General features: G+C 40.6%; 1 protein-coding gene across 1 annotated transcript; it reads left to right on the top strand.

The window, feature by feature from the left end:
* Positions 1–1,277: 1,277 nt before the first annotated feature.
* ube3c (ubiquitin protein ligase E3C) lies at positions 1,278–23,446 on the top strand. The gene is made up of 24 exons (XM_028433096.1): positions 1,278–1,429; positions 2,005–2,115; positions 2,295–2,348; positions 2,488–2,562; positions 2,930–3,076; positions 3,204–3,319; positions 3,422–3,579; positions 4,035–4,188; positions 5,113–5,333; positions 5,457–5,608; positions 5,909–6,096; positions 8,782–8,868; positions 8,982–9,139; positions 9,429–9,655; positions 11,529–11,633; positions 11,795–11,882; positions 13,205–13,302; positions 13,596–13,728; positions 15,136–15,383; positions 18,095–18,307; positions 20,059–20,247; positions 20,328–20,394; positions 20,657–20,787; positions 22,405–23,446. Exons 2-24 carry the CDS (start codon positions 2,050–2,052, stop codon positions 22,573–22,575), a joined length of 3,246 nt encoding a protein of 1,081 aa, XP_028288897.1. The 5' UTR covers positions 1,278–1,429; positions 2,005–2,049; the 3' UTR covers positions 22,576–23,446.
* Positions 23,447–25,919: the final 2,473 nt, after the last annotated feature.

The raw sequence follows: 25,919 nt of genomic DNA, 5'->3' as shown, positions 1-25,919 counted from the left end.
TTCACGTAATTTTGACTTTGCCTGAAAGCCACAGATGTGTTTCTCTTAATATTGCACCATAAATGTTAAGGTTTCTGTAAGGGCACTGTATTTAAATCTGACAGTTTGTTGACTATGTTAAAATTGATAAAGATCATTAAAAAATAGAAAGTAGAAAACCACCTATAGAAATACCATTTGTAAAGATCCTCATACGAAAACATGACAGTTTTTTTGAATCAAATTCTATAAAAAGGAGACAAATATATATGACTATAAATTGCATCCATGTATGCAAAATGTAATACAGAACATGCATCGATTAACGGAATCAAAAGTGTGGTCTGAAAAGATCATCTTATAAGTTAAATAATTTAAAAAAAAACTGTGTGATCAGCAGGAAATGACTTGCACCCTATGATGTAGAATAGAATTGAGCCAATGTTAATATTCTTATTTAAATGTGATAAGTGAAAATGTTAGCTGTAAAGAAATCAACACAAATTAGAAACGTTCCTGTTGTAATAAACAGTTTTCCTAATGTAAATAAACAGTCCAATGTAGTCCAATAACACTGTACTAATATGTTAAATCTAAAGCTGAAACCATTCTTATAAATAACAGAAGAATAGCAGGACCACTGAGATTTACCTGAAGCTGTTTGTACAAGCAATTAAATGTGTTGAGACATTATGTTTTCTGTTATTCATCAGTAAATACGTTTGTTGTTTTAAGTTTATTTATTAATATATTGAAAATTTAAATGTGGCTCTTTCAAATGTCCACTGAACTGCAAGGTCAGGATTTAACTGTTTAAGCTTTGGGGTTAATTGTTGAAGTACACCCTTGTATTCTTTCTCCCTTGTTTATCTGGCGACACCTCTGGCAATAAGCTGCAATTGCAGGTCTGTTTTCAAACCACAGATAGAAATGTAAATATCATAGTAATAATATGACAACTTTTAAATAACCCAAATATGGTCACCCTTCCTGTTTTGGATGTAATTCGTGTATTTCTGTAAGTAAACAAATAGTGTATTTATAATACGCTACAGGTGAATGTAAACAGCAATATTACTATTGTACACTGACACCAACCCTAACCATAAAACATCATTCATCACTATTAGACGTGATTTTTGTCGCCGATAACTGAGTATATGCGTTATGTCCTCACAATATCTGTAATTCAAGCACACACACGCACACTACACCACAGAACCTTCTCAATGGGTCTCATTGAAAGGCGGGGCTAAAGCCGAGATTGACAGACATTCTGTCAAATCAGCTGCCAGCGATTACAGGAACCGGACGTAGTTAAGTAGACTGTTGCCCTGTGTTGTGTTGATTTTTAGAGAGAGGAGGAAAAGAAGACTTGACGTTTGGATAAACCCAAGTAACCTTCTCAGTGTTATTGTGTCTGCTTCACTCATTAATAGAAAAGTCAAAGGTAAACGATTCACAGGTTTTTGGTTTATTTCTCTCAGATGTGTGTCCCGCAAAAGAAACGATGTCAGGAAGGACATGAAGCTATGAAGACACCCCCCGTAAAGTTAGCCTGTCTGACTGCTTAGCTGCCCTGCTAGTTAGCTACAGTGCTAACGTCAACAAAATCATAGTCCTTACACATGAATCTTTGGTGCGGAAAGTCTTCAATAAATGTTTTGTATTATAGTGCGTCCTTTGCAGCTTGTTGTCGGATAGCATAAACAGCCTTTTAAAGCTCTTGACGGCTGCTGAGTCATTAGCTAGCTAAGTTAACCGGCAAGCTAACTATTGTTGCAACTACATTGAAGCTGTCAGCCAGATACCGGCTAAAGTTACCCCTGTGTTTAGTCAATCAGCAGTTGTCCACATTGACGTTTCGTTTGCTCGCATACGTTTAAAATGACAACTACATAATATACCATTATGATCGGAAAATCAGTTAGCTGAGGTAGATGTTCATAAGTTAGAGCTAAGTGTAATCAGGTCATGTTTTTTCATTTCGTCATTGCCTACAGTCGGTTTCATTTTCTCTTTCAGAAATCGGTGGCAAACTTTGTATTAGTCAATGGGAAAAATCTAACAATGTTCAGCTTTGAGGGAGATTTCAAGACCAGACCCAAGGTATCACTTGGTGGAGCAAGTAAAAAGGTAAGTGTCATTTGACTTACTCACAAAGAACATGGAAGGTCATACAATAAAATCTTCAACTACATTGGAACAATACATCCCACGGCATGTCTTCTGTTCTTAACTAAAATAACTCAATTCCTCATGTCACTTTTCCAAGCTAAATCACAAGAGCATGTTATTGTTTATTGATTTTTCAGGAGGAGAAGGCATCTCTGTTGCACCGCACTCAAGAAGAAAGACGAAAAAGAGAGGTAATGTCACAGCATGTGCCGTGAAAGAACACATTAATGTGCAATTGATAAAATAATGTGAAAGACACATTTCTAGATAATAAAATGTAGGTTTCTTTTGATGATAAGTGGTGTCCTAAGTTGTTCTTTTGCTCCATAGGATGAAAGAAAACGTTTGAAGAATGCTATTATCATTCAGTCCTACATACGTGGCTACCTGGACTTGAAACTACAGGTATGTCTGCAAGTACCATATAAACCTTTTTTAAGATCATTTTCTAAGATGTGACCCGGCACGTTTTTGGTGTACCTTAAGAATGTCAAACAGAAACTTTTAACATTTAGAGGTTGTTGGAGGAACTGAAGAGGATTGCTTTGACATAACATAACATAATGTTACTCACACGACATTATGTTTTGTGTATTTGATGGTCTAACAAAAAATTTAAACAATCTGTGTTATTATTGATTATTGTAGACAGATGAAAATCTATTTCTGAACAGTTTTTTTATGCAGTTTAATTTTTCTACACATTTGTCTGTGGTGGTACAGAGTCAAAGAGTGCTTAATTCATTTGTTAAATGTGACATTTCTTCTCCAGTATTCCATTCAAAGAGCTAAATTTGACGAGTGCGTCAGCCAGACACAGGCAGGAGGTGCTCAACATGTCTTGGATGGTGCTGGTCTCTGCCTCTTATCACGACAACTCGTATTTTTTTACAAACAGAGTGTGGATGCACACAGATTGGTGAGCACGCAAGTTGTAAAATTTTGAGAGAGTTTCATTGTCTTCTTTGATCACAGTATGTGAAGTATTATGTCCCAAAGATGAACAGTGTATAACCCACAACCCTGTGATTTCTGTGTTTATGAAGATATGGTTGTGCCAGAATCTGGTGAAACACAACAGTCAGTTTGTGAAGCTGCTGGTGGGCCCACAGAAGCAGACGTGTATGTTTCAGATCAAGAGAATCTTAGGCTTCTGTTGCAGGTACAGTGTGTAAGATAACAGACATTAATAATCAAGACAATAATTATTGAGATATTAAGAAGTTCTCTGTTTTTGTCTTTTTGTTGTTGTCTTACCTCACAGACTCCTGCAAAACTGCAAAGTTGACAGTTTAAATGTTGCAGTTCCCATGCGCATGCTAGAAATCTTTTCTTCAGAGAGAACCTATCTTCCTGTTATTCCAGATGCTAACTATGTAGCTTCATTACTTGAGCAGATTTTGCACTATATGGTACAGAAAGGTAAGCCCACATATTATGTTTTTATAAATCTTTGATATTTTTCAGTGACTCTATGTGTACATCAGCAGTTCCTGCTGTGACTGCCCCTTGAGTACATTCATTGTCCTGCATAGGTCAAGAAGTGTGACTCATTTCAATTGCATTGTTAAAAAGTAATCATACTTGCACACACAAAAAATCTTTTTCATTCTTTGGCAGTACATCAACTGCACTTACAAAGCCTAATTAACCAGGAGACGTGTCCAGACATACTTATCCTATCCTATCCTTAAAATATCCTTAATCATAAAAATATGATTCTCAGTGTTTTACTGTTTCTATTGGATGGTAGAAATTAATTTTGCTGCTCATTTTACAGAATGTTTTTGAGACCCACTACTGTTTTAGAGAATGGTTGCAAACTGGAATATTTACATGCCTTAATGTACTTTCTTCTGTCTGTGTCTGCTCATCAGGATACTACAAGTCGCTGTATAATCTCGTGAATCACAGGCTCCCTTCCAGTCTGGAATACAGCGATGCTCCCTCTGTCCCTTTGGCAAGCACACTGTTGGAGCACATCCTGAAACCTCTGCACTTTACCTACTCCTCTTGCACAACAGGCGCAAGGTACAGTACGAGTACATTGCGGCACAGATTGTGCTATAAAATATATAAAAACAGGTCTGAAATTTTTTCAAGGTTTACAGTGTTATAGTGGGGGACAGATTGACACTTGAAAGAAAATTAAAATTTCTCCTTAATGGAAGCTAATTTGAAGATGGAGCAAGAGCGCTGATGCAGATAACATAACATATGTTATTTAAATCTTTATTAAGTATTAATAAATTTAGCAAATTAAAGCTTCCCAGGAGCAGCAGGTTTAAATGTGAAGTATCACAAAGGACCATGATTTTTTCCCAGTGTGTAACAGTGTATGATAATGATTTACAGAAGGATTTGTCTCAAAAGTTGTCTGGTGCGCACTGCAAACAGTGCACAAGATAACTGTATAATGGCAGGAATAGAAGGTCTTTGTCTCGAGTGAATTCTTTTAAAATTATCCATTAAACTAATCGGACAAACTGCAGCAGTTTTCTGTCCCCTCTAGTCAGTGGTGAAGCTGTAATTGCTTCAGAGACCAATTTACAACAAGCCATAAAAGTCCTCCAGACTTGCTGGCTTGCTGGAGTGCAGAATATCAGGGTGTTTGCCCTCAGTTTGAGACATTCTTAATAACAAATGACAAGAGGACTTCTTTTCTTCTTTGAAGAAAAGCAAGGTGGGAGTGAGAGAAACTTGTGTACACACAGACTCCAACAGCTAATTATCTGACTTGGCCCACCAGATGTGTGTGACTGGGCGACACAAAGCAGCTCTGTTTGGTGAGACAATATTGGAGAATTCACGCAGCAGAAAGAGCAGGGTGGTGTTAAAACAACCCACCCTCTTAGCTTATTTCTGTTTGAACAAACTGTATTTTAATTCCGTGATAGATGATGTCAGTCTTTTTTATGTAATGTCTTAACATATAAATTGCCTCTTGTGTTACAGGCAGTTTGTATTTGCGGCTTTTACTGAGGAGTTCATCTCTGCACCGTTTACGGAGCAGATCTTTCACTTCTTTATCCCGGCGCTGTCAGACATCAGTCTCTCATTCCCATTCGAGGCCTTTCTGAGCTCCCTCCAGGCCACGATTGACTCTTCCTCCGCAGCACAGAACCAGGCACCGTGGCTGTTTTACTTTGTCCTCTCTGCAGGGGAGAACTGCCTAAGTGGGTGGCATAGTTTATCCTGTATACCTCCTGTATTATATATTGCTTACTGTGTTAAAGAGACTGATTTATAGACAGGACGATAGGCTAATATGTACAGTGATGATGGGTGTGTGTTGGCAGGCTCTCTATCAGAGGAGGGTCTCCTGCTGTACCTTCGGGCTCTGCAGACACTGCTGCCACTGCTGCCAGTGTCAGAAAGCAGCAGCAGGCCAGAAGTGAGCAGTGACTCAGAGGATGACGATGATGCTGGAGTCCATCCGCAAGCCATGCAGGTACGGTCACCATAGATGTAGATGCCTACTGTATGCACCTAGAAATGATACAAAGGCTAGCCCCTTTTTTACAGTAGTCAGCCCCATGCCTGCTCGTTAATATCTGGCATATCTGGTGACGTCACAATGCTTCTTTGTGACTCCAACTGCCAGAAATATTATTGGTGCAGACCAGGGGAGGTTAACTACAACGATAAACACAATGATATACTGATACATTAGGAATATACCTATGATAAACTAAAATATCAGCTCTCTGAAACATATTTCACAAACAATACTCTTCTCCTTCTCTGTCAGGATGACAGCCGGATTTCTGTGCAGCAGATAACAGAAGAGTGTGTCCACAAGCTCGACACCAAGCATCAGACTAATGCCCTCCTGAACCTTGTGTGGCGGGATTCAGCCAGCGAGGAGGTCTTCACCATGATGGCATCCATCTGTCACACACTCATGGTGCAGCATCGCCTCATGGTACCAAAAGTCAGGTATAAAGACAGTCCAGATATTTTTCTATGGCTGTATCATGTAAATGACAAGGACATTTTATGTTGCGCATCTCTGAATCAAAACATAAGATGAAAATAAATTTAAAGGCTTTTAATTTTTATTTGATATCGTAACTTTTTACATGACTTGTTGAGATCGGCCTTGCATCCAGAAAGCTTGTTTACACCCCTACCTGATTGAGAGCAAAACTGTGTCTTTATGTGTTTCCGCGCTGTAAGCAGTATAATGTAAATAACGGTGAAGTGAGGCAGGCAGTTATCAGCGGTCCGCACCCACTGGCATTTACAACCGGCAGAGGAAGCAGGGATGTCAGGGAAGCTGTCAGTTCTGGATGAGGGCAATTACCCCTTCTCAGGTTGATTACATTAGGGCTAGGATGTCAGAGGTAGTGTGTGTGTGGGGGCTGGATGGTGCATTGACTGACAGGAGGTTATCCAGACTGAGCTTCATGCATGGTCAACCTGCTCTAGTTAATTATTAGTGGAGGCAGTTGCTGTCCATTAATTTGTATGTGTGGGTAGAGATGTGGATGTATAAAAATGAATATCACCGTATTTAACTCTATTTTGTTGAAGCCAGCTGTAGTTTATCCAATGTTATTCCTACAAGACTAAGCATATGCAGCAGCAGTATAGTAATTTACACTGTTTCTTACAGATGGCCGACCAGAATTTAGAAGATTTTCAGCTTATACCCTCACATTTCTCCTTATTTTTTACAGCTTCCTCCTTCTCTCCGCTTTTAACATAAATCTTGTCCTTCGTCTTCCATCATTATTGGATATCTGTACAAAATAATTAGCTCACTGAGAAAGATTAATCACTGCAGGAGTGGACGGGATAGCTTTACAAGAGGCTAAGGGGAGCAAATTGCATCCTAGCCTTGATTTACTGCTCTTACAGCAAAAAAAAGAGAAGAGGCCGGCCAGTCGTCCAGCCAGCCTAGCACACTGCCTTTTTAATAAATATGTAAAACCTCTGCACTCTCACTGCTGTCTTTCCCCCCACAGGATAACTTAAAAGCAAAGCAAACCAAAGTTGACATTTGATTGGTGTGCTAATTGTACTCAGCTCAGTTTGTGCTGGAGCGTATGTTGTAATTTCACTTTAATTGTCTGGGTTAGATATTTGGTGTAATTTCACTTTGATTGTTTGGTTTCACCTAATGTAGCACTTTGTTGCTAACGGGGTTGCTCTGATGAAAGTGACCTTCATTTACTTTTGAAAGGTTACTGTGATTTTTGTGTTGATCATGTTAATGCAGATGTGCGTAAAACAAATCATATGTTAGGTGAGAACCAGTTCAGTTCATGGTATTAAATGTGACCTGAGCACAGCTGTTTTTTTTCTGCTGAACAGAGATTCTTTCATTACCGCAAAATGAAATGATCCAGGCATTATTCATCAAGTCGCTTTTCACACACACACATGTACACGCAACCCCTTTTGATGTCTTGACTTTGTTTATTAGTGGTTCATTCCATGATTGAAATGGGGGTTTGGGTTCTCTCAGGCTGTAAATCAGCATGTCAGCTGGCATTTAGTGCTTTGTTTCCCATTTCAATCAAACACCCACATCACTTGTTATGAGCCCTCTGCACTACTCCTTCTTCTCTCCTCAGCCTTGTTGCACTGACAGATGGTCTGTGCACGGCACAAACCATTTTTCAAACTATAGTAAGGTTTGTTTGACAGTTATGCTCTTAACATTCATTTTCATTTTAAGATTTTTGAATGGGTTTGTTTGATTGAATGGTGTGATGGGAACTTGGACATTGAAATGATTCTTTTCCTCTTCTTTTTCGTTTGACCTTTACTCCTCTGTTTTGAATACATGATGCCGCCCTATTAAAGGCAGGCATCCTTATAGGTGTCAATACTGTCACTCTTAGACAAGGGCCTATTATATGCAGGGGCACTTTATTTTGCTTTTTAGCTTACTTACCACATTATTGTCACCTGTACTTAGCCTCTGTGTGAAAAGCCATGCAATTTAGAGGTAAACACACGCACACTTGAACAAAGAGCACCTTCACACCTTGGTGCCAGAGCTGTTGAGTGCACAGTGACTTTAGCAAGGTAAATGGGCCCTCCTCAGTGTTTTCATGTAATTCCCTGTGAGTGTGGAAGCATGCTGGTGCTGCGGGGTCACAGTAAGGACCAGTCCTCCCCTCCTCCTCCTCCTCCTCCTCTGTCCTCCATTGTCTTGCTCCCCTGGCCATTAAGTTAAATGGGGCTCCAGCAGGAAGCCAGAGGGGCTGTTTATGACCCAAGCTGGGCACCCTCGCCAGCAACTAGTTTACTAATGGAAGGTGCCTCGCCTAAATAAAGCTTAATGGCTCATTTAATCTCCTTTTGGCCCTCACACGATATAAAAGCAGAGAAAGGCCAAGAAACTTCTTATGAGGGAAATGTTGGTTAACAGTGTCGTTTATTTTTCCCCTTGTTTTTCTGCATGTCCTCTGGTTAACGGGGCAAAGTTAACAATCTCAACACAGCAGACAAATTGGCGGACGATAATTTTATTGTTCTTCACGCTGATTGTGTCATTTCATTGAAATAGCTCTCCTGCTCATGTCTTCTTGATTCTTGTTATGTAGAGCTGTATACTTAATCAAAACAAATGATCCAATTTTATATGTCTGCTTCTTTTGATGTCTGCAGACTTCTGTACAGTTTAGCGTTCAATGCACGCTTCCTGAGGCATCTCTGGCACCTGATAACCTCCATGACAACCAAAATGATCACAGGGTGAGCTACTTTGACATTGATTTTACTGTACTCATATTTGTATACGGCATATTTCTGATTATGTACATACATGCTGATTCCTCAACTCTATCTTTCTGTGTCTCCTTCCCTAGCTCTATGGTGCCGCTGCTGCAGCTGATCTCACGAGGATCTCCCATGTCATTTGAAGACTCCAACCGCATCATTCCCCTCTTCTATCTCTTCAGCTCACTCTTCAGCCACTCTCTTATCTCTGTGCATGACAGCGAGTTTTTTGGGCATGAAATGGAAGGTACTTCTGAACATGTGTTTTTACAGAATGCCCCACTGTATATCTTCCTATAGAATGTGGTTAGAATACAATCTGCGCTGGATTCTGGACATTATGTATGTCTCATTAGGACACACATCCCCCTAAGGATAGTTATGGTATTCATGTATCATCTCCCATGTCTCTTACATGCCGAGCAAAATAATATATTGGCACTGTCCATTGTTTTCAGCAGTCACAGACGGCCTTGCCAACATGTAAATGTGACGATCAATATCTGTAAAAGTAAATGCATTTTCCCTCTCAACAGGTCATGCACAGTCCTCCATGATGCCCTTCACTTTGTCAGAGCTGGTGACTTTGTCTCGCTGCCTAAGAGATGCTTGTCTGGGAATTATCAAGTTGGCCTACCCTGAGACCAAAACAGAGCACAGAGAGGAGTATATGGCCGCATTTCGTAGCGTGGGTGTCAAGACGAACACCGAGGTTCAGCAACGCATCCAGGCTGAGCAGAAGCGCTGGGTGCAACTCTTCAAGGTAATATTGGGCTGCTCACATATTACACCTGACTATGAGTTGTTTTTGCCTCATATTTGTTTACTTTGTTGTTACCGCTTTATTCTTTCTGATTTCAAGTGATCATATGGAAAACTAGTATATTCAGAAGACAATAAGCACATTGTCTGATCTTTCAGAAAATTGTTGCAAATCTGGTGCCTGTGGCAAATGAATTTATTTGAGGGTCATAAAACATAAAGGTCAGACTTTGAAAATAAATAAAATATACAGAGTATCATTGTCATTGCATTACTCAACCTTACATTAATGCTAAATGCATTTTATTCTTAGCATTAGGTCTAACTGCTTTTGTAGTCTCCCTGTGCATTGAGGCAGAATGGTTTGTGTGCATGAGGAGGCAAGTGCAAGATAGAGTGCCACTGAGGTCATCCATTGGTTATTTACCTAGAGGAAATGAGGCAGAAAAACGTATTAAGTTAATTCCCCTCTCATTCTATTTCCTCCTTTCATTTCTCCTCTTTCCTCTCTTCCTTTCTCTTTCAAGGAAACGGTACTTAAGCGACTTTGTTCTTGGCTGTTACATAGAAGGATTGAACACTGGCATTCTGTGAAAGGTGGCAAATACGCGAGGAGCACGTCTAGAATTTTCATAAAAGATCTGCTCAAAGGCCTCTTGTCAGCTAAAACGACCCATTAAAGAAGTGGGGAGCAGGGGAAATGCATTTTCCAAATTGAATGGTGGGATTTACAGTCGGTTTAACGCTGCTGACCTCTAACACGCTAATGTTTGGTTCGTGTCATCAGCCGTCCCTCCCCATCTTTTATCACCTCCATTGTCGAGCTATCTATTTAATTGAAAGAAGTTAATTGAATGAAAATGATCAACTAAGCTTGTATTAATATTGCTAATGGAACTTTCTTCTTGGCCATGTTTGGAGAACGATGTCACACTGGAGTTTGGGAAAGGCCCATTAAGGTTTGCACTTAACCCGATGGGCTAATTAAGGAATGCTTATTCATTCCCAGAGTCAGGAGGTAGGTCTGCTCCAAACCCATTGCCACGCGCCTTTTACAACATTTTGCACTTGCCATTATTGCCGACTATGGTTGCCTCCCAGTGATTGGCCAAGATTGATTGTCACTCTATGAAAATGATGTGCTTTAGAAAAGAACATTTCGATTGAAACAATCTAGCTTGGGTATTATATGGAAATGGACTGGGTGTAAGTATCAGGGCTGACAGATTACGTCTACATGTAATAACATGCATCAGATTATTCTGATTCTTATTATAGTCTGGTCTTACTGTAACTCACAATTGCAACAGCAGAGACTCTTATGAAGTCTGCAAGAAAACTGTGTCACAATTTTCTTTAAAGCAAGTGGAGAAAAGTTCATAAGAAACGTGAGCTTGAGAGTCAAGGGATGGGCAGAGAATTTCAGTGCTGAAATGTGTCCATGTAAGTTGCAAAGCGACACTAGTACATCAAAGTGAAATATCATTATGACCATGAGCCTTCTGCAGACCAGGCAAGAGCCCTGTTGGTCTGTGCATCCCTGAACGTGTGCTACTCAGCCATTTGCTCACTCTGTCAGACGACGGCTGATGTCAGCAGACCTCACCAGTAATTAACAGGGCCGGACATTGAGGGACGGCGCAGGTCGTTTTTCTTTTATACTCCCCATAAATGGCGTACTAATGGCTAAATTCTCAAATTGCTTTTTTTAAGGCACCTCATTGTGTTGAATAGCTTGTACATGGAAAAACAACTCTTGCTATGTTTCTTTGTTCTTTATTAATAATGTATTATATGTGTATGAATTTTGTGGAACGTTAATGATGTTAATGTGCTTTCTGTGTGCCTGTCTGTGTTTCTGATCTACAACCCAGGTCATCACTAACTTGGTGAAGATGGTGAAAGCTCGTGACATCAGGCGACCCTTCTGTCCAGCAGGTCACTGGCTCTCTGAGGAGGTCAACATCCGAGCCGATAAGGTACATCACTGTCATCACAGCTGTTTAGTATGTTTGTTTGTGTTACTGTGAAACTGGTCATAGTGAAAATGGTCATGAGTAAAACATCCAAGAATGTGAAGCTATGTCTCAGGCACCCAGATAGCTTCATGTTTTTCATCACCTGTTTCTTTTCTCTTCAGGTCACACAGCTGTACGTCCCGTCTGCAAGACATGTGTGGAGAACACGAAGGATGGGCCGCATCGGGCCACTTCAGTCAACACTTGATGGTACTCTTATCTGTAATAATGTGCTTTTCACCCTGCAAACCTTTAACTGCTTTATGTTAATTTAATGTCATATTTACAATGTTCTTCAAAAACATTTAATGATTATGATTTAGAATTATACAATGCTTGTGTCAGCCTAATACATAGCCCAAGATATCACAATAATAGCTGTCCAAACTTTTTCTATGTTACTTTATAACATGTTGTGGAGCCATGTATTGGTATTTCATCCCATAAGAAAAGAGAAGTAAAAACCTTCTTATCTGTCTGTAGCAGGCAGACCAAAGTGGTTTAAGAGAAAATGTTGTTGATGGACAGTAGGTTCACCTTAAAAATGCAGGTTAATTTTGCAAATTATTTTTTTGTAAATGTTTGGAGACAGTGGGATAGTGAGAGAAAAACTAATTAACCGTTCCCTTTTACGCCAAGATATATTAACCACATTTTCTCTTAAATGGCTTCAATTAGACACTGAGAGGAAAATACACTGACGCAGGCAGGGCTTGAGCTACCTCGGGTTTCTGTGAAGTATGGTGTGAAAACAAGCTGATAACAATGTGCGTATGATCTTCCTAATGCCACTCAGAGGCTCTATGGGATAAATTCAATTAGTGTGAAAGTACCTGATGAACTCAGCCACATCTGGTCCATGTGTTTGTCTGGCCTTTTCTCATTTCCTTAAATGGACAGGCTCGTGGCTGATGAATGAGTTGGGTATTGACCACTGGGAGGCCATATTTCTCCTCAAAGATGGAAACCTGATGGGAAAATGCAGATCAGATTGACTAATTGAGCAGAATAATTGAGCTGCAGTGGACACAACAGAGGAGGGTGAAGAGCAGTTTAGCTATTGTAGCGTTTTTTTGTGTGTGCGCTAAACAGTCCAAACCCTGAGTTTAATACAAAACAAACATCAGCTTAATGGAGAAAGTGGAGCAGGTGGATGGGCAGCTCACAGTTAATAGCTCACAGGCTAATTAAGAGGGTGCAATTAAAAGGCTGTAGGATAGAAATGTCCTAAATGGCTGGCCTGTAAACAGTGGACTTCATCTTAATCACAGTGAAGAATGATAACGTTAAATTAGTGCTACAGACACCCGATGTTAGATCCTGGTGTTAGAAGTTATTCTTTAGCTAAACATTTACCAAGCAAGGCTTTATTTTACTACCAGAGTCAGCTCTATTCGGCTGTAGTTGACCATGACCTTTGACCCTCTCCCATGGTGAGGGAAAAAACATCTATAACTGCTCTACCTCCAGCATCAATAGTCTGATATTCTAAAAAGTTGAAATAATCATTTGCATTTTCTGTCTCGCTTCAGTTGGTTTAGAGCCTCCACAGCTGTCTGTGTCTGAAGAGAGACATTTGGCCATCCTCACTGAGCTCCCCTTTGTGGTTCCCTTCGAAGAGCGAGTGAAGGTACTGCACCTCTGTTCCACACATGACTGTGACATAAGATTTTGTTTTGATTGTAGCATGTTTTTCTGACAGAAAAGTGCAGTGTATTGAAAGCATAACTATTGTCTAACTACACCTCTTATCTATTTTGATCTACTTAACCACTCTTTCTTTCTTTTTCTTTTTTTTTTTTCTAACCAACCAACATCTGGAAAAATGGTCTTAGATCAGAATACATACTAAGTAGTTATGGTGTGAAATGAGTGTCAGGATTTCTCCCTGACCTGGCCTCTGGGTATATATCTCCCTTGTAGATCTTTCAGAGGTTAATCTATGCCGACAAACGGGACGTGCAGGGAGATGGGCCATTCCCTGATGGCATCAATGTCACCATCAGACGCAACTACATCTATGAAGATGCTTATGATAAGCTCTCTCCAGAAAATGGTACGACATGCACTTTTTATAGAGCAGTTTTATGTGTACATTATTTGTTGTGTTGAGCATGTGATGCAAGCACACCATGTTGTCTGGAAATGTGTTGCAGTGGCTGTGTTCATTCATATATTTATTTCAAAATGCCACACACAGAAAGAGAGGAATTACACCACAGTAATGTTGACTCTATTACAGAAACTCTTCTTATGCTCTATAAAACCTTAATATTCAGGTTCAAGGTTCTGGTTAGCATTAAAGACGAAGGTTAGCCCTCTTGCTGTGCAGAGTATTGAATTTCAGTAAAGCATAATTGTGGTTCCGATTATTATAATGGATCACATAAAAGCAGAATCAATTATTTTAAGTCACCTCTTTTGTGTTTGAATTTGAAAGGGTACTTCAAGTAGAGGCAATCTGATTAAAAAGAGTAGTAGGAGACCTGGGCTGAAGACATGATCTATATCATTTGTATGTCTATAAGTTATAGCTGCCTTGATTTATCCCTGTACATTAATTATTCTGAAAGATGACCTCTTCTAGAATTTGATTTGAATATTCTGCAGGTCAAGAAAATGCTGTCTTGCAAAATATGTTTGGGGTAAAATAACACCACACAATTCACAAAAAAATGTGAATTATACTTTTTTGGGGGGCTTTTACATACACAGGAATAAATCAGGTCATTAACACGATTTGATTAATATGACTTTTTACCTTTGTGCAGACCAAGTAAGCAAACCTTTCATGTATAAGTTAGAATAGAATTACTAACCTCTAATACCCCTTACTTACTGTTCTTTTTTGTCCTCTCTGACTCATCTGCACAAATTCTACCAACAAAGGCAAAAGGGAGTGAACTTGAAAATCATGAGTGCTTTACTTTGACGTGAGTCTGTGGGAAGAGACAAAGAATATAGACACCTAAATGTGCAGGAAAATTAGGAAAAGCAGAAAAGTGTGTCAGGGCAGATCACGTGTTCCTGTAGATGCCAGTTCCACTGAGTATTTATGGAACACAGAGTCCCGACGCACTTGAAATAACAACAACTCTGCAGCTGTTTGTATCTGTGTCTGCACGAGCATATAATCCAAGCCAGTCAATTATGATTACAAGTGGTGGTGTGTTCCCTGTTTTGCCATTTAGCATAAGTAATTAAAGACATGTATGTCTTACCTTTTGAAAAATATATTTAAATATACTCGTCATGTTAGTCTAAACCCATCGAACTACATAGCTTTAATGCATCAAAAGCTGCTGCTTTGTTTCTAAATGTGCAATTCAATTCAGGATAGAAATTTATAGCATCATAAACTGGAAACATAACCATTAACTGTTCAGACAGAAGACACTGCCGGTCTGTTTCAGGTAATTTTGTTATACTTGCTATTTTTGTTACCCTTGTCTTCAAATATTAGAGCCCGACCTGAAAAAAAGGATTAGAGTCCATCTGCTGAATGCTCATGGTCTGGATGAGGCGGGCATTGACGGTGGTGGTATCTTTCGTGAGTTCCTCAATGAACTCTTGAAGTCGGGCTTCAACCCAAACCAGGGCTTCTTCAAGACAACCAACGAGGGCCTTCTGTATCCCAGCCCCACTGCTGAGATGCTGGTGGGAGAGTCCTTTACTAGACACTACTACTTCCTGGGTAGGATCCTAGGAAAGGTGAGTTGTAGCTCTGTGGCTGAAGATAGAAATACCTGAATGTAAACAAAGGGCTTTTTTCAGTGTTTGTGCTAAAATCTGTCAGTATGTAGAGAATCTACTATCATTTGTTTCTCAATAAAGCTTTCAGGGTTGGGGTCAGAGTGTCAACCTGACACACATGAAAGCTTTAGTTTTTTTAGCAGCCCTATGCATAATCTGTTGACGGCATTGTTTTTCTGCCACTTCTTTCCTCTGATGGCACTATTTATTAGAGCCAAATGTTTCTAAATCATCCCTAATGCATGTGGTAGTGATTGTTTATCAAGATGCCCTCCTTGTGGAGGGGGCTATCATCTCAACCCGGAGAAGAATTACCTCATGACAAGTGGTCGCCTCTCAATTAGGGCTTCCATTAGCCGATGATTCCTACCTCTTGTTTGTGTAGTGATTGCATTTGGCTGGCACTAAATCAGTGGACCCACAGAGACAGGACATAAATAAGCGTTCAAAGCATGTGGTAATAGCATTTTGATCTGTTTTACAGTCAGGAACATCCAGGTCTTTTCTCTCTTGCTCGGCCCTTGATGGTCCGGTCCACTTATCAGAGCAGTGTGACTCCTCCTCCTTCCCTCTTTGTGCTCTTCTTCTTCTCTGTATTCTGTACAAGTGAGAAATGATCAATCAGCAGCTACAAGCTCTCTGCCCCTACTCCTACGACATTGTGCTCTCCATACCTAATGGTTCAGGCAATTAGGCGAGTGTAAATTAATTTGAATTTGACTTTCAATTAACCCTACCTTAAGTTCCTCTTTCTCCATAAAAATGGACGTTTGAGTGGCCATTTGAGAGGTGTATTGATATTTGTTTAGTGCCGTTATTGCCGGGATAAAAGGCAACCGTTTATATAGATTGAGATTGCATCACCACTGCTGCAGTGTGCACAGTGCACATTGCGGCTCAAAGGACACAGGAGATTAATATTGTTAATTAATGTCCGAGGCGTGCCATTGTTGTGGAGGTGATGTATTACAGGCAGGAGTGGCTTGTCTAGGGTACTCACTGAAATGGGATTGAACATCAGAATAGAGGCCGGTCATCATCCTTCTTCCTCACTTGTCCACCCAGCTGACAAGCTGAAAGATTTAAGCCACAAATGGGCAAACATGAAAACAGGTTACTTTTGTGGTGTCATCGCCTCAGCCTAAAGATGAAAACGTTAAGTTTATCTTGACGTTTGCTGTAAAATACCATTTCTCAAACCTGTGAGAGAATCTTCTTGTGCGTCATTAGTCCCTCATTAGCACAAAACCTCCAGCCTCATCAGCAGTGGCCTTTTCACTTCATAAACTGTGAGGGTCGAGAAATGTTTGATCCTCCTTCATTCCTAATCTACAGACTTCTGGGGACTTCTGTGTGTGACGTTTACATCCTAGATTGATAGAAATGTGTTTGAAAGGCATTATAATTTTATTGATTCTTAATGTTGTAAATTAAGAAATTTATTTGGCAGCTAACAGAATGCACCTGCAATGTTGTTGGCGTTTATTCCACCTGATGGTGCTGCGATCTGTTTTAATTGCGTTGCCACTGCACTCACTTATATTAAAAGGCCTCGGCCATAATAATTAATTCTTTCCTGCCCGAGTCATTTTGGCACAATTTCTGGCAATAAACACTCATAAATAAAGTAAGTGGCACTGAAAAAATAAGGCTACAGGTTTTTTCCATATACTTATTGCTGCCTCTTCCCGGCACAAGTGTTATTGATAGGTTTCAAGGGGCCATGCGGCGCATATGGTCTGAAACGAGCACCGGCCACGGGAGAAATACTAAGTGGATTATTTTGCATAAAAAATAGACAATGTTTGAAGTTGCGCAATTAACCTGTGTTTAGAAAATAGCTGTGATTTATGCGTGTGTGTGTGTTTAAGATGCATGCATTATGGAAATCTCCTAGATTTATAATCCATTTAGCTGATGTGGTCAGGGTTTTTAGCGCTATCATTTATAAAGACCTGTATATTTTAATGCCTCCAATGGGCTCTTTTTCCGACTATTCCAGTACATTAGCTTTGGGTTTTATGAGTCACCTGCCTGGCTGTGGTTCTTAATGGCATTTAAGGTCAAGGTGAGAATTGGCATTTATAAAGTTTGAGGCTAGTGAAACAGAGGTTTTAGATAGATTGTGTTCTATGTTTCTGATAAGATCAGATCTTATCGTTTGATTCTTTGATACAAGAGTAGTAAGTAAATGTTAATGTTGTCTTATTGTTATCAGATGTTTTTTTATATGTACTTAGCAACACTTAGCTTGCTACCCGATGCCCCCTCTTGATGCTTAGTAATTTCACTTCCTGTAGTGTATTTTTATGCTGAAAAGATGAACTTAAAATAGTACAGTGTGTAGAAAAGGGGCTGCTGTATTTCTCTAAGTTCCATGAAGGTATTGTAATGTTTAGAATGTACTGGGCCTGGTGCTACTACAGCCATTCAGGGGCAGTAAAGGTCAAATGTCATAACAATGTAACAAACTGGGGCAGTGTGTTTGTTAATGAGTCTGATAGAACAATTATCTGTAACAATACTCTGTAATGTCTGCTTCAAGCGTACATAAAATTCAAAACATTACCTTGTTTTTGTTGGCAAAACAGCCTGCAGAGTGGGAGGAGCAATAATGGTTGGGAAAATGGTTAAAACCTGCAATGTTTCCTCCTCTGTTTTTTTAACAGGCTCTGTATGAAAACATGCTGGTGGAGCTGCCTTTTGCCAGTTTCTTCCTCTCAAAACTTCTGGGAACCAGCGCAGATGTGGACATCCACCACCTGGCCTCACTGGACCCAGAGATGTACCGTAACCTTCTCTTCCTCAAGAGCTATGAGGGTGATGTGGAGGAGCTCGGCCTTAACTTCACTGTGGTCAACAATGATCTGGGAGAAGCTCAGGTGACCAGAGCTTTTGTGTTGCATGAATGATTCACATGTATTTTCACCCTCTGTCCTGTTCAGCGCCTCTCAATCTTTCCTCTCCTTCCTGCCTCCTGTTTGGTTTCTCTCTGTGGCGTTAATAATTCATTCCCCTCATGATGCACCACTTTTCAGCTCTGAGAGAGATAAAGCACGTCACCACTGTCGCCCTGAGCACTGCTGCAGTTCAGGGAACACAGCAGCTCTGTTGACCATTCCACCTGCCTTTCCCCCGAGAAATTATCTGAGAACACGCCTGACAGAAGCAACTAGCTGCTCTTAAGCACACCCCCCGCAAAAGCTCAAGGCTGCAGAGACAATCCACCACCGCCACCACTACTGAGTCATCTAGGCCCAGACCTGCACTCTGCACGGAGCCCCTGTTTGCTCAGGGCCTTAACGCATCTTATTAGCTCTTCTCAAACAACACCTGAAATGGTTGAGTTACAATGTAGCCCTCCTGGTCACAAATAGGGCATCGCAAACACGATAGGGAAAACAATTTGTGAAAGATTAGGCACACACCCGGGAGCAGTCTGCCCTGCATTTGCCCTCGTGAGATAGAGAGAGCAAGCAAGATAACAGCAGTAATTCTCTTACATTAGCACATAATCAGAATCTACTGTGGGGGAGAAAAAGGGCAGAAAATGGCCACATGCATCAAAATAAAACCTAACACCTTACATTATAGTACAATCTAATTCAGTATCACTGCAGTGAATACCTTTGTGAAGCTTATCAATAAGGGTTTTGTTAAGATTGCGTCAGAGAGCTGCTGATTCATGTCTCCTGCCGGTTTAGACTACACTTTGTATTGTTGTTGAACAAATATCCTGCTCACTGTTTATCAGGCAGTTTTTGTGATGGTCTATGTGTGACTACTATTAGCCATAGTTGCCGTTTGAGATTTTTGAGACTTCTCTTTAATTCATGTCTCAGTTTTACTGTCTGAAATCAAGACTTAAAACTTTGATACTGTGTGTAGAGCTATTGTGCAGTGTTGCAATATTTGTGCATATTTGCGCAGCAATTCAGGGAGTGACTAAGCTTTTCAAACTCTTTTTAGTCTCCTGTTGTTGAAATTAAATCTCCAAAATTTTTAAATTAGGAGGCTAGACTTCCACTATTTTGAATTATTTATTTATTTTTTAAGGAAGTTGTTAAAATAAAAGATACAGCCGTGAAAAGTAAGCGATATTTATTTAAAAAGTCACGAGGTTGTCAAAACACAGGAAAGCAGCAGTGGGATAAGAGAAGGTTACATTTTGCCCTCCTGTCAATGCCATGATGTCATTACACACCCGGCTTTATGAACAGAGATGAGCACATCTTATCAACTGCTAACTGCTCTAAAGCTAATGAAAAGAGAGCCATGGGCCAAATTGTATTGGACCAGATGTTCAGTGGACGTACTATATTTAGAAACACTGAAATGCATTTAAACCACACACCCGCAGAAAACCTTACCTTTAATCACACACTGTCAGAAATCATTTTAATTACATTTCTGTAATTGAAGTAAACCCACCTGGCACAATTAAACCACGTACATTGTTTGTTGGTCATCTGGCACCTGAACCAGAGCCGGTGATAGTCATAATGGAGTATAACAATACGGCATCCTGACAGTAATAGAATAGAAGTATAATATTCAATGTAGTGTGTTAAATCTAAACTGAAACATAACAAATGAAATGTCCTTGTAAATGTCTTGTGCCTCTTTGATCCAGGTGGTTGAACTGAAGCTGGGAGGCAAAGATATTCCTGTGACCACTGCAAACCGGATAGCCTACATCCATTTGGTAGCTGACTACAGACTGAACAAGCAGATCAGGCCTCACTGCCTGGCCTTCAGACAGGGTCTGGCCAATGTTGTCAACCTGGAGTGGCTGCGTATGTTTGATCAGCAGGAGATCCAGGTATTCTGCGATTTAAGCAGCAAAACTAAAAGTTTTCTCTTAGAACTCAGAGCTAACAATATTATTTTATATATTTGTAGGTGCTGATATCTGGGGCTCATGTGCCAATTTGTCTTGATGACCTAAAAAACTTCACAAACTACTCAGGTAGGTGCTGATGTTATGAAATACTTAAGGTGGTTGGCAATGTGAGGGTTCGCTTTTAGCATCTTTTGTTTTTTTGTGTGTGTGAAATTGGCGGAAAGCCCCTTTATACAGTTGAAATATAATTTCAGTCTACAGAATACATATATTATTTTAATGTTTAGATGCACGTGGGCACATTGGCATGGATGAGAGTCTCTTTCTTTAGAGACTTTAACTGTACAATATCATTCAATATTGGAATTGCCTTCATCGTCTCCTTTAGGCGGATACTCAGCCACTCACCCTGTGATCCAGACCTTCTGGGAGGTGGTTGAAGGATTCACAGAGGAGGAGAAGCGCAAGCTGCTGAAGTTTGTCACCAGCTGCTCCAGACCGCCGCTGCTGGGCTTTAAGGTGATTGCTCACCACACTTCAACCTTCCCCTCTGTCACTCCATCTTTTCCTCACCTCATATTAACTTCAGACTTAGTCGGATTCTTCAACAGAAGGGAGTGTTTGCTCTTAATGGGCTTGTAATGAAAATACCCAGACTGATAACAGCCCTCAAAAATCATCATTTTCAAATTAGGCAGCGATAAGAGTAGGCCAGTCAGACGTCTTATCTCCCTGTCCACTGTTGTTTTATAGTTCATGACCTTTGTCTGTTGAAGAACTCTGCTCTGCAGTAGGTGTGGGCTTGTCTGGAGAGAGCTTTGCTGGATAAATACTGCTATTCAGAACTGGGTAGCCGGTTGAACTTTTCAACTTTATCCTTTTGTGTGACATGGCAGAAAGCAACAATTTCCTGTTAAAGAATGTACAAGGGAATTCTATCCATGTGCTATTGCACACAGTTTTAACAGTGCTGAATCATTGATACGAACCTCCTATTTCTGAAATGATTTCCTAATTGGAAGCCGTTCCACTTTTGCACTGACTTGATTTGTGGGACACTTAAGTAGTTTGAGATAGGAGAAAAAGCAGAAAGTGTTGCTCGGGGGCCATTAAAGAGTTTTTTATGTCACACTTTGTCTAACCAGAAGCTGTAATCATGATATGATTGGTTTTAGTGCTCTGTCTTACCGTCATTAGTTAGGGAAACTTTATTGCTCTCTGCAGTAGAGTCAAGGAACAACACTCCTGAAATTCTTTCCCCCCACCTCCTCTTAGGATTTGAGAGTTCTCTTCCTTCTTCATTTAATAAATTTGACTTTGGCTCGTGTGTGGATACTCCGCCCCTCCCACTTTACCTAGTCGCTGGGCTTGAGAGGGCAGTAATTCGTGGGGGAGCGGCCCCTGACCCGGGCCTCAGCTCGAGCCAGCTAAGCCTTAATTAGCTGTCGTGAAACGGCCCAGGATTCATTAGAGGAGAAATAGCTCTGTCAGGAGAAGCCATTTAAAAAAGATGATGGAAACTCTCTTTTTTTCCAAAATGATAGCCGTGGTAATGACACTTTCTCAATAAGCAACGATAGTTTAATACGGTAATTGTCAGAAAAATGGGGTCATTATGGCTAAGCCCCCAAAGAGCCATTTAATCGGGAGAGTATGGTCGCTGAGCCGTATGCACTAACTTTAAATAGCAGGATGAAATCAGGGGCGAAGTAGTTTGTTCGTCGGCCTGGCTTGTGATGGAAACGGTCAGTGTCACAGTCTGCAGATGAGGTGGCCTCATCACCACAAGGCTTGATTTAAAAAATGCTAGATAGACAACATGAAATGACCATTCCTCCAGCGTTCCATCCTAGGGTCAAGCTGTGGGCCCGTTTCCCACTCAGAACCTTTCAAGCACTGTGCTCATTTCCTAAATTTATACTTGCAGGGTATTAGCTTAGCGCTTAATGTCTCTCTTTTAACATTTATACCCTTGTGGAATTTGACATTTATTGCGTAATCTGGATTGGCTTGGAAATTGTGATCATTACTGACACAAGTTGATTCACATCTCATTTAAACATCTCAGACGTTCAAATTTCTCTCTGCTTGTAATTTGTCAACTGCTAATTAACAGCTTACATCATGTGCCAACAGGAGCTTTACCCAGCCTTCTGCATCCACAACGGTGGCGCAGACCTGGAACGCCTGCCTACTGCCAGCACCTGCATGAACCTGCTCAAGCTCCCAGAGTTCTGCGACGAGCACCTGATGAGGAACAAGCTGCTGTACGCCATTGAGTCCTCAGCCGGGTTTGAGCTGAGCTGAGCGGGCGCAAAGGCCTTTCTGTCTCTGCAAAGACTTAAACATAAGAGGAGGGAAAACAAATGATGCACTGACCCGGCCTGACTTATTGTGTGTTTCTGAGTGTATGTGTGTGTATGCGCACCAATCTGAGGGCAAGATAAAGCTCAGCCACAGACTGAAGAAAGGAGTACAAGGAGGAAGTGGGTGTTAGGAAGCCTTTTTAAGTCCTTTTAAATAATTTAAATGTTTAATTGCTTGTCAGAACACTTCAGCAGACATGAATTCAGTTTCAGAAAGTATATTGTGCTAACATGAACGGGCAGTTATTTTTCACCAAAGATTTAAGTGGCATCATCTAAAAGAAATAAGGCAATATACTGTAACACCAGGGGGACAGACTGTAGGACTCCTAAAGCGACATTGTGTTGTGCCAAGGGCTGCGCAGGCAGGGGGAAGTTTTGTGTACAGCCATCATGTGTTTTCACATAGAGGTCATTAAAACATCACTCTTATTACTAGTATTTCCCATCACATCTGATAACCATACTGTAAGTGTGTACAAGCAGTCTGAAGTGTTGACACGACTTCTATTTGCTGGACTATAGTGGGGAGTATTACAACCATGGTTTTGTGAATATACGTATGTTTACAACTGCTTGTTAGTATTCATTTATTGAGTATGTGTACAGGTTTTTTCCCCTTTGTGTGATGAGTGGAGGCTTTATGGTTCTCACTCATGCCTGCTAAGGTGAACAATCTCTTCCCTGGTCAGCACCTGAATGAAAGCTCCGTGCTCTTTGAAAGCAACAGCTGTGTCATGTTGATGCTTCTGAATAATTAGTGTACCAACAGGGTGAAAATGAATAAACCCACTTTTTTCTTTTTGCATTTTCCTTCCGTAAGTCTTCTAAGTTTTCTTGTTGCTTGTAATTTACAGTAATGACCGAGACATAAAACGGTGCTTTGTGGGAAAATCTCCTCCTGAGTTTTATGGCCTCTGACATATAATTAAAGAAACATCCAGTTAAGAAACACTGAGCAGAACTATTCTGGCCTTGAGATGCATTATCGGGTTGAGCACAAATTAAGATTGTGTGCGTTTGTCATAAATCTACCTGCCCTCTGATGCAGTGCAGCCTAGGAAGATATTCATCCCTCTTTGGACCGAGTCCATCTCTCCATCCTTTCCTGCCCTGATAAAACGGCCCCCCCTTCTCCCCCTGTCTCATCTCGTGGGCCCGAACCCCACACATCCACTTGGGCCAGAGAACTCAAAGTGGTAATTGGGTCTTAAAAACCAGACTTGTCATTGAAATGAGGGATTCATCTCAATTACTGTGAGATTTATTTAAGACTATTACCTTGTGATGGATTGTAACTGACAAAGTTAATGCAGGATGTTATGAATCATCTTCACTGTGTAATATACTTTAGCTTGCTCATAGGATTTTTAAGGGCTTACTGAAGCTTTTAGGCTTGTTTATCCTGATGAAATATCTCAAACCATGTGAGGGTAAAGGAGGATTATTGTTCACTGTGCCTGCCAAGCTAACGGCAAACAAAAAGTTGGGATTCTTTAGAATCAAATCACACCTGAACCAGGCTTTAACAAGCAGTGCATTAAATGAGTCAAAACAAGTTGCACAGTCAGATACATGTATCAAGAAAAGCATGTGCCCATCTCTGCCACCTTTTGTTATAACGTAGTGCCATCTGGTGGCCAGCTAGTGGTACTGTCATGAAACTACAGATCACTGTGCTGTTGACCCTCTGGAAGCCTTTCATGGACACTAATCAACTACAAGGACTAGATATATTGATCAGTTTTTCATAAACATGAATCTCCTGACTCAAAGAGGAGAGCCAGAAAATGAGAAGAAAAGGAGCACGTCAGTTCAGCGTGTATCAGTGCTACCTTGAGAGGCTTTTCTGCCTGTCCAGACACGAGCAGGGAATAGGTTTGAAATGTTGCTGCAGTTTGGAACACTGTTGCTTTTTTTAAAAAACGTTACAGTCAAGAGTTCTTCTTGTTCTTCTTTATGTGCTTAAGTAAAATACATTCTGTAGCCATAACAATCAGAAAAAGGCCCAGATATTGACTGTATGATATAGGACGACCTGAGCACGATCTCTATGGCTGTGATTCCTCCTGCTCGATGAGTCTAATTAGAACCTGACTGCCCATAATGTCCAGGATAATTAATGGCTATCTGTCATTTTCATTGGGTTTTTCTTAGCTGGCAAGCGTTCCAGCCAGCTTTAACTGCAAAGACGACCTTCATGTTCCATTTAAAATCAATGCGAGTCTGTAATTTCGGGCTCAGTTCGGTTCAAAACTGCAATAACCTGCACAGCTGCTTCCCTCTGTGTCTTTGGGTTATGATGAGTTCAGGCCACAGCTTCTCATTTCTTCAGCCACAGCCTGAAGCTGCGGACTGAAAATACAGAAGCTCAGCAGGCCCATGTCAAATCTCTGCTTAATTCTTTGCAGGGCCAGTAATGTTCCAAAGACAACATAATTCTCTTTTTGATTTTATATAGATTTGACACACTATGTTTTAGCTGATTTAAGCTTCAGTAGAATCATCTGTTTAAGGCTTCAGGCACCACCCCACATTCCTGGACAGTCTGGGGCTTGGTGGGAAAATATCTTCCCTTATTTCTAGCTAATTACTAAAGGTGATAGACAAACAGAGGGCTGAATGTAGGATCTGTTTTTATTTCTGATTTTACTTTTTGGTTTCACATCTGGAGCAACATGTGGATGCTGCAAACATAATGTGGGACACTTTAGGACGCACAAGCTTCCAGTGGGAACAGACAAAATTTGCCTATAAATAGTGATGATATCTTCTCTGAAAAAATATGCACATGTTGTCGTCCAATGAGCCCCTGGTCCTTCAGATGGAGGTGGACAGCTTTTCACATCACTGACGTAAATAGACAGTCAGAGGAAAGTATAGTGAACTGTCTTAAACTCAGTATTTATTAAACCCTAAAACTACAGCCCAGTCTACTTTACATTTTAACATCCTACAAAGACTACAGCCAACATGGTGTTAAATTAGTATCTTAGGCTTTTTAGACTTTCTGTGAAGTAGATGAGGCAACATATAACCCTTAACCTTCTACGACCTGGCGTCCACAAACGTGGACATGACATGTTTTGTTGTCTGCATCATAATAATGAATTGAGCTGAACTGGAGCCTGTCGTCCATAAACGTGGACACTTACACTGCCATCTGGTGGTGTCAGAAGAGAAAAACAGTTTACGCTGAATTTTCAAGATGGCGGAAAACACATCTGAGGGGTCATGCCACGCTCGGCCAAAGCGTCCACAGGGTAATAAATCTAACTGTACGGA

Source organism: Parambassis ranga, chromosome 20, assembly GCF_900634625.1.
Source record: "Parambassis ranga chromosome 20, fParRan2.1, whole genome shotgun sequence".
Classification (NCBI taxonomy): Eukaryota; Metazoa; Chordata; class Actinopteri; family Ambassidae; genus Parambassis; species Parambassis ranga.
Note: the sequence above shows the minus strand (reverse complement) of the source record. Positions and strands in the feature narration are given on the sequence as shown.

Coding starts and splice junctions, on each gene's coding strand:
- ube3c (XM_028433096.1), top strand. CDS start 2,050: ATGTTCAGCTTTGAGGGAGATTTCAAGACCAGACCCAAGGTATCACTT. Junction 5,609..5,908: donor TCCATCCGCAAGCCATGCAG/GTACGGTCACCA, acceptor CTTCTCTGTCAG/GATGACAGCCGGATTTCTGT. Junction 18,308..20,058: donor ATGATCTGGGAGAAGCTCAG/GTGACCAGAGCT, acceptor TCTTTGATCCAG/GTGGTTGAACTGAAGCTGGG.